This window comes from Lipotes vexillifer, unplaced genomic scaffold (genome assembly GCF_000442215.2).
Source record: "Lipotes vexillifer unplaced genomic scaffold, Lipotes_vexillifer_v1.1 scaffold70, whole genome shotgun sequence".
Taxonomy (NCBI): Eukaryota; Metazoa; Chordata; class Mammalia; order Artiodactyla; family Lipotidae; genus Lipotes; species Lipotes vexillifer.
The window spans coordinates 3,220,325-3,230,123 of NW_006789896.1; the positions used below are offsets into that span (position 1 = coordinate 3,220,325).

The 9,799-nt window shown below is 43.0% G+C and overlaps 1 protein-coding gene across 1 annotated transcript in view; it reads right to left on the bottom strand.

Moving 5' to 3' along the window:
* Window positions 1–9,799, bottom strand: part of PKD1L3 (polycystin 1 like 3, transient receptor potential channel interacting) — a 70,510-nt gene that overhangs the window by 41,567 nt on the left and 19,144 nt on the right. The window contains 5 exon segments of the mRNA XM_007463000.1: window positions 191–255; window positions 258–417; window positions 3,759–3,783; window positions 3,785–3,978; window positions 8,842–8,973. Coding sequence (XP_007463062.1) covers window positions 191–255; window positions 258–417; window positions 3,759–3,783; window positions 3,785–3,978; window positions 8,842–8,973 — 576 coding nt within the window.

Consider the following 9,799-nt stretch of genomic DNA (forward strand, 5'->3'; position numbering starts at 1 on the left):
ACAGCACGTGGGATCTTCCCGGACCGGGACACAAACCCGTGTCCCCTGCATCGGCAGGCGGACTCTCAACCACCACGCCACCAGGGAAGCCCTAACCTGCCTCTTTTGATGAAGGTTTTTGTTTCTTTTTTCATCTTGTTCCACATATTTAAGACATGTGGCAAAGTTTTTGGAATCAAAGTCTCATCACCTTCTGCATATCTGCTTGGTCCTTTCTCCAAGCCCACACAAATATGAGCATATAGACTCCAAGAGGCTGGCCAGCAGGGACACCCTGATGTTGCTGGTCACGCGAAGGAACAGCTCAACTGTGTCTTCCACATTTACTGTCCGAGGCACAATGAAGAAATTGCCACCAAAGTAGGTCAGGTGGTTACACAGACACTGCGTCCTCAAAAGTGGGCTCTGTGGCCCAACGTGGAATAACAGTCAAGACGTTGATTCAAACTGGCGTGCTAAGAAAGGGACGCATGTAAAACAAACATAGGCATTTAGATTTGGGAAACAAGGTCTGATCGCTTATTCTCTGCTGGTGTAAACTGGGACAACTGATGGGCATAGCAGCTTGGCAACATCTAGGAAAACTGAAGAAGCAAAACTCCTTGAATCCTGTGACTCCAGTTCTGAATGTATATCCTGGGGGAATTTTGCACAAGTGCACAAGGAAATGTGAAAAAGGATGTCTCTGTTAACACTGTTTACAACTAGGAGAAATCAGAACAACCTGTGTGTCCAGTAACAGCAGAACATACAAACAAATAAGTAAGTAGAGGCAAACTAATGGGCTGCTGGACTTCTCTGCTGGCACAGTGGTTAAGAATCCGCTTGCCAATGCAGGGGACACGGGTTAGATCCCTGGTCAGGCAAGATCCCACATGCTGTGGAGCAACTAAGCCCGTGTGCCACAACTACTGAGCCTGTGCACCACAACTACTGAGTCTGTGCTCTAGAACCTGCGAGCGACAACTACTGCACCTGTATGTCACAACTACTGAGCCCACGTGCCACAACCGCTGAAGCCCAGGCGCCTAGTGCCCATGCTCCGCAACAAGAGAAGCTACCGCAATGAGAAGCCCTCGCACCGCAAAGAAGAGTAATCCCCGCTCGCTGCAACTAGAGAAAGCCTGCGCGCAGCAACGAAGACCCAACGTAGCCAAACATAAAATAAATAAAATAATTAAAAAACCCCACAACTGATGGACTGCTATACAGCAGTTAAAAATGAGTGAATTGAAGCTGGATTCATCAACTTGGATGAAAGCTGAACAAAGCAAGTTAAAAAAAGGATATAATAGGGACTTGCCTAGTGGTCCAGTGGTTAAAACTCTGTGCTTCCACTGCAGGGGGCACGGGTTCAATCCCTAGTCAGAGAACTAAGATCCTACATGCCGTGAGGCACAGCCAAAAAATAAATAAACTTAAAAAGAAAAAAAAGAATATAATAGCATTTACCATTTACACAAAGACCAAAAGTGTGCAAACCACCATTCATGAATTCAGTTTGTCAGCCTCCCTCACTGGAAAGTAAGCTCATGAGGACATTCTTGTCCAACACTAGTTCCTATACGTGGGTCTGGAATGTATTCGATGCTCAATAAATATCTGCTGAAAGAATGAACACATAGGACTTCCCTGGTGGCGCAGCGGTTAAGAATCCACTTGCCAGTGCAGGGGACATGGGTTTGCGCCCTGGTCCGGGAAGATCCCACATGCCATGGAGCAACTAAGCCCGTGTGCCACAACTACTGAGCCTGCGCTCTAGAGCCTGCGAGCCACAACTACTGAAGCCCGCGCGCCTAGAACCAGTGCTATGCAGCGAGAACCTACCGCGATGAGAGGCCTGTGCACCGCAATGAAGAGCCCCCGCTTGCCGCAACCAGAGAAAGCCCGCGTGCAGCAATGAAGACCCAATGCAGCCAAATAAATAAATAAATACATTAAAAAAAAAAAAGATTGATCCTTTAAAAAAAAAAAGGAATGAACACATATACCAAATTCCGGACGGGGTGACCCTTTGGTAAGAGCGAGGAAATGAGGTTGGAGAGGGACACACCACGGTCTTCCATTACCGCAGTGTTTTTTGAAATTTTAAAATACTTCAACTAAATACAGCAAAATCCAAACTTTGTGATAAAGCTGAGTGGTGCCTCTAATTTTTTAATCATTATTCCCTACAACTTTTCATATATTGTAACATTTCTTTATAAAAAATATCTTTTAAAATGTCACTAAGCAAATGAATGGAAAGTACCAATTCCACACCTGATTTTGTAGATTAAAAGTCTAAAATGCTGTCAGGATGACTGACTTCCTTCCACAGAACAAGGTTAAGTTCTGGTCGCCCAGTCCACTTTTGGCCATTGGAGGAATTCTCATCGTGCACTCTGAGCTCTGATACTTTCATGAAGTCCAAATAACAAAGGCTTCAAGGAGGCGGGAAATGTCCTGATGCCTTCTGCAGTCAGTGGCCACTGCTGGGAGAGAAGAAAATCTCCCCCACCTCGCTACTCCATGGGGTTTCCCTGCCGAGCAGCATTGGACGCTTGTCAGAAGGCAGACTCTCCGGCCTGCCCCACCTTACTGCAACAGACTGTGCATTTTAACAAGTCTGAGGGGTTGCGTGAATGGTGTGGAAGCCTTCCAGGGAATCCTCTTTCCTTCTATTCTCAATCTGGATAACACTCTCTCACATTTAAAAAAAAAAATTTATTTGTTTTTATTTTTGGCTGTGTTTGGTCTTCATTGCTGTACGTGGGCTTTCTCTAGTTGCGCCGAGCAGGGACTACTCTGTTGTGGTGCGTGGGCTTCTCATTGCGGTGGCTTCTCTTGTTGCGGAGCACAGGCTCTAGGCACGCGGGCTTCAGTAGTTGTGGCTCGCAGGCTCTAGAGCGCAGGCTTAGTAGTTGTGGTGCACAGGCTTAGCTGCTGTGTGGCATGTGGGATCTTCCGCGGCCAGGGACCAAACCCGTGTCCCCTTCATTGGGAGGTGGATTCTTAAGCACTGCGCCACCAGGGAAGCCCTATCAGATCTTTTAGGAAGAGCTGCCTCAGGATTTCCAGACGCTTACAGCACATTCTTTGTGTACATGAAACCAGACAGGATCTCACAGGAGCACCAGTGTGAAAATGTACAGCGCCCTTTTAAAGTGGTCAGACATCTGGAAAGAGGCAGTAATTGCAGAAGTGACAGTCTGTCCCGACCTGGCTTAGAATGTACAGGAATCTGTTAGCTTTTTTTTAAGTACAAAAGTTCTCTTTTTTTTTTTTTTGGAGTGAACGGAGCAAGCTCCTATTCCAACTCCCTGCTCCAAAAATCCAGTTGCTATATTGTCCTTGAATAGAGGATGTATCAGATATTAAATTGATATAAATAGATACTACACTTGATCTTAGCCAAAAGGCCGAGAAGCAATAAAAGTTCTCCTTTATGTAGCAGGAAGTCGGCCTCATTTTACCCTCCGCATATTTAGCACTTGTAGAATTGATCAGCTTCCATATACCACTTGTCTTACTTTATACAGATTGTCAGATTCACCCTGGACTAATGTTTGGGAAAAAAATGACAAATCTAAAGCAGAAGGCTGCTCCAAAGAGACACGTTCTCTCAGCCCAGCACACACATGCCTCCTCCTTTAAACCAGGCTGATTTATTTTCCTTCCAACGCTTTTCCTTTCTGGGCCGCTCCAAATGAGATGACAGAGCACTGAGCTTACTGCCAGCCGAGGTGGGAGAGTGGCACAAGTGGGCAGCTTCTGACCTGGCATCCGCTGCTCCTCCACGTGGTTGCCGCTGTCCCAGAAATAACACTGGGTGACGGCAGTGACCACCGGAAACAGGGCAAGCGTCTGCTGGGCACCCTCCTTGCTTCTATTCAACAGGGCTGTTATGTAGTAGGTGCCAACCCCATACTGCAGGCTCTCTGGAGTCAGCACCCATGTATATTGCTCATCTAAGAACAAACAAGAGTACTTAGCTGCCTTTCAAAGGGGGTAAAAACACCGTTAGAACCTTTCTTCAGAAGGGTCTATGATTATCATTATTTTATTTTACAAAGGGGGAAATGATAAGCCTAGAATCACAAATGGTTTTAAAGAAAATGACCGGTGAAATAGTCTGGGACTTTGGATGACTCCTGTTCCAGTAAAAAAAAAAAAAAAAAAAAAATCATATGCTTTTGATAAATTAAGACTTAGAGCTAACGAATTAGAATGTATTATGAGGTTTAGAAAAACGAAATAATCACACATGAAAATGAGTAGCTAGGGCTTCACTGGTGGCGCAGTGGTTGAGAGTTTGCCTGCCGATGCAGGGGACATGGGTCTGTGCCCCGGTCCGGGAAGATCCCACATGCCGCAGAGCAGCTGGGCCTGTGAGCCACGGCCGCTGAGCCTGCTGTCTGGAGCCTGTGCTCCACAACAGGAGAGGCCACAACAGTGAGAGGTCTGCATACCGCAAAAAAAAAAAAAGATCAGAAAGAAATGAAAAAGAAATGAAGGAAACAATAGCAAAGATCAATAAAACTAAAAGCTTGTTCTTTGAGAAGACAAAATTGATAAACCATTAGACAAACTCATCAAGAAAAAAAGGGAGAAGACTCAAATCAACAGAATTAGAAATGAAAACAGAAATAACAACTAACACTGCAGAAATTCAAAAGATCATGAGCGATTACTACAAGCGACTATATGTCAATAAAATGGCCAACCTGGAAGAAATGGAGAAATTCTTAGAGAAGTACAACCTTCCGAGACTGAACCAGGAAGAAATAGAAAATATAAACAGACCAATCACAAGCAATGAAATTGAAACTGTGATTAAAAAACCTTCCAACAAACAAAAGTCCAGGACCAGCAGGCTTCACAGGTGAATTCTAGCAAACATTTAGAGAAGAGCTAACACCCATCCTTCTCAAACTCTTCCAAAATATAGCAGAGGGAGGAACACTCCCAAACTCATTCTACGAAACCACCATCACCCTGATACCAAAACAAGACGAAGATGTCACAAAAAAAGAAAACTACAGACCAATATCTCTGATGAACATAGATGTAAAAATCCTCAACAAAATACTAGCAAACAGAATCCAACAGCACATAAAAAGGATCATACACCATGATCAAGTGGGATTTATCTCAGGAATGCAAGGATTCTTCAATATATGCAAATCAATGTAGTACACCACATTAACAAATTGAAGGATAAAAACCGTATGATAATCTCAAAAGATGCAGAAAAAGCTTTCGACAAAATTCAACACCCATTTATGATAAAAACTCTCCAGAAAGTAGGCACAGAGGGACCCTACCTCAACATAATAAAGATCATATATGACAAACCCACAGCCAACATCATTCTCAATGGTGAAAGACTGAATCCATTTCCTCGGAGATCAGGAATGAGACAAGGTTGCCCACTCTCACCACTATTATTCAACATAGTTTTGGAAGTTTTAGCCACAGCAATCAGAGAAGAAAAAAATAAAAGGAATCCAAATCAGAAAAGAAGAAGTAAAACTGTCACTGTTTGCAGATGACATGATACTATACATAGACAATCCTAAATATGCTACCAGCAAACTACTAGAGCTAATCAATGAATTTGGTAAAGTAGTAGGATACAAAATTAATGCACAGAAATCTCTTGCATTCCTATACACTAATGATGAAAAATCTGAAAGAGAAACTAAGGAAACACTCCCACTTACCACTGCAACAAAAAGAATAAAATACCTAGGAATAAACCTACCTAAGGAGACAAAAGACCTGTATGCAGAAAACTATAAGACACTGATGAAAGAAATTAAAGATGATACAAACAGATGGAGAGATATACCATGTTCTTGGACTGGAAGAATCAACATTGTGAAAATGACTATACTATCCAAAGTAATCTACAGATTCAATGCAATCCCTATCAAACTGCCAATGGCATTTTTCACAGAACAAAAAAATTTCACAATATGTATGGAAACACAAAAGACCCCAAATAGCCAAAGCAATCTTGAGAAAGAAAAATGGAGCTGGGGGAATCAGGCTCCCAGACTTCAGACTATACTACAAAGCTACAGTAATCAAGACAGTATGGTACTGGCACACAGACAGAAATATAGATCAATGGAGCAGGATAGAAAGCCCAGAGATAAACCCATGCACATATGGTCACCTTATCTTTGATAAAGGAGGCAAAAGTATACAGTGGAGAAAAGACAGCCTCTTCAATAAGTGGTGCTGGGAAAACTGGACAGCTACACATAAAAGAATGAAATTAGGACACCTTCTAACACCATACACAAAAATAAACTCAAAATGGATTAAAGACCCAAATGTAAGGCCAGACACTTCAAAACCCTTAGAGGAAAACATAGGCAGAACACTCTATGACATAAGTTACAGCAAGATCCTTTTGGACCTACCTCCTAGAGAAATGGAAATAAAAACAAATAAACAAATGGGACTTAATGAAACTTAAAAGCTTTTGCACAGCAAAGGAAACCATAAACAAGACCAAAAGACAACCCTCAGAATGGGAGAAAATATTTGCAAATGAAGCAACTGACAAAGGATTAATCTCCAAAATATATAAGCAGCTCATGCAGCTCAATGTCAAGAAAACAAACAACCCAATCCAAAAACGGGCAGAAGATCTAAACAGACATTTCTCCAAAGAAGATATACAGATTGCCAACAAACATATGAAAAGACGCTCAATGAAAAGATGCTCAACATCACTAATCATTAGAGAAATGCAAATCAAAACTACAATGAGGGGCTTCCCTGGTGGCGCAGTGCTTGAGAGTCCGCCTGCCGATGCAGGAGACGCGGGTTCGTGCCCCGTTTCGGGAGGATCCCACGTGCCGCGGAGCGGCTGGGCCCGTGAGCCATGGCCGCTGGGCCTGCGCGTCCGGAGCCTGTGCTCCGCAAATGGGAGAGGCCACAACAGTGAGAGGCCCGCGTAACGCAAGGAAAAAATAAAAAATAAAAAAATAAAAAAAAAAAACTACAATGAGGTATCACCTCACACCGGACAGAATGGCCATCATCAAAAAAATCTACAAACAATAAACTCTGGAGAGGGTGTGGAGAAAAGGGAACCCTCTTGCACTGTTGGTGGGAATGTAAATTGATACAGCCATTATGGAGAACAGTATGGAGGTTCCTTAGAAAACTAAAAATAGAACTACCATATGATCCAGCAACCCACTACTGGGCATATATCCTGAGAAAACCATAATTCAAAAAGAGTCGTGTACTACAAAGTTCACTGCAGGACTATTTACAATAGCCAGGACATGGAAGCAACCTAAGTGTCCATTGATAGATGAATGGATAAAGATGTGACACATATATACAATGGAATATTACTCAGCCATAAAAGGAAACGAAATTGAGTTATTTGTAGTGAGGTGGGTGGACCTAGAGACTGTCATACAGAGTGAAGTAAGTCAGAAAGAGAAAAACAAATACTGTATATGCTAACACATATATATGGAATCTGAAAAAAAAATTGTTCTAATGAACCTATTGGCAGGAGAGGAATAAAGACACCAACATAGAGAATGGACTTGAGACACGGGGAGGGGTAAGGGTAAGCTGGGACTAAGTGAGAGAGTAGCACTGACATTTGTACAATACTAAATGTAAAACAGCTAGTGGGAAGCAGCTGCATAGCACAGGGAGATCATCTCGGTGCTTAGCGACCACCTAGAGGGGTGGGATAAGGAGGGTGGGAGGGAGACGCAAGAGGGAGGGGATATGGGGATATACGTATGCATATAGTTGATTCACTTTGTTATACAGCAGAAACTAACACAACATTGTAAAGCAATTATACTCCAATAAAGATGTTAAAAAAAAAAAAGAATCTGCCTGCCAATGCAGGGTACACGGGTTTGATACCTGGCCCAGGAAGATCCCACACGTCGCAGAACAACTAAGCCTGTGTGCCACAGCTACTGAGCCTGTGTGCTGTGACTGCTGAAGCCCGTGCACCTAGACCCCGTGCTCAACAAGAGAAGCCACAGCTAGAAGCCCATGCACCGCAACAAAGAGCAGCCATCGCTTGCTGCAACTAGAGAAAGCCTGCGTGCCGCAATGAATCCCCAACACAGCCAAAAATAAATAAATAAAATAAAATTCTCAGTAATCCTACCACCTTATTTTACTAATGTGTAAGGAGTGGAAAGAGGCATTAATAGTTATGGGGAAGTAACACTGGCAAATATGGTTCCCACAAATACAAATACGGGGAATGGATTTTTTTTTTTTTTTTTGCTGTACATGGGCCTCTCACTGCTGTGGCCTCCCCCGCTGCAGAGCACAGGCTCCGCACGCGCAGGCCCAGCGGCCATGGCCCACGGGCCCAGCCGCTCCACGGCACGTGGGATCTTCCCGGACCGGGACGCGAACCCACGTCCCCTGCATCGGCAGGCGGACTCCCAACCACTGCGCCACCAGGGAAGCCCCAGGGGGAATGGATTTTTGATGCCTGCTTCAAGGCTGTCCTTCTCTATCTACAGCAAGAAGTGGATCTATTTTTGTCCCTCATGATTTCTCCTAACAAATGTATCAAAAAGGCAGTAACCTGATAAATGGACAAAAGAAAATAAACATAGCCTATCTGAGAATGTCACTACTGATCAATTTATTTACAATCATCAGATTTGAAGGTACAGATATACTTGCTAATAGGAGCCTCCATAAAATAGTTTTATAATGCTAAATTCTGCAAAGGGCACAATCTCCAGATGATCTGTTTTCTCTTTGATTATTCTTTTTCTCTTTTTCATTTTCCTCTTCTTCATAGAAGAAGGGTGACTTACCTCCCAGTCACCCTCTGCTTACTTGAGCTGACTCAGAAAAGCCTGGGATAAAGGCTGCCAGTTTCTCGAGACCCTCACAAGTTTTCTGTAGTTTGTCATGAGCTTGCAGACTGAGAATTGCTTTGCTAAAGTTCCTTGTTATCTCATCTATGACCTACTGGGAACAAAGGATTTTATCAAAATTACTTATTTAAAGTTATTGTACTTTAGTAGTTTTAGCCATTGTTTTAACAAGAGTTGACCTTTGATATCATTATAAACTCTGTGAATCAAAGGCTCTCCATAACAGTTATTACTTTCACAAGCTGTTCTGCAAATGGACAGAATTTATTTTCACCTCTTCCATACAGTAGGGAGAATAGATAACCAGGTTAGACAATGACTGACCCAAGAGCAAATGAATCTGGAAAGAAGGAATAAGTTTAAGTCTCATGCCAAGATCAAAAGTGAGGGACGTTTGGAAATCAGAACAAACTTTTCTGTTCAGAAGTATATTGAACCTCTCAAGTTTCCCACCCTGTGTATCTCCCTCAGTTCAAGAGCTCATGTTCAAGAAGGAAGTACTTGAAATACCACATGGCAGGAGGTGGGAGGCAGCAAATCTCTGAGAAAACAGGCCCAGAGCACTGGACATGGCTCCAAGGATTAGGAGGTCATTGCTTTTGAACTGGAAGTCCAACACTGCGATAATCTGTTTATGCCAGTAACTTAGTCCAATTTCCAGAGAATACCCCACTTACAGCTTAATTCAAGCACATTCAATAAATCTTCATTAAATGCCGACTGTGTGCTGCTAGGCTCAGGAGTTAGAGTACTTAAAGTCAGTTATGGTCTCGCCCCTGTGGACCATTACATTGAATAGGGTTACTCCTGATGCACAGGATTTATAGGAGGTTGGATCAGTTACAGAGTGATCTTAGACCCGACGACCACCCAATTTCAGTTTTATACTTTGGGACTGAGGTGTAAATAGCAGGAAT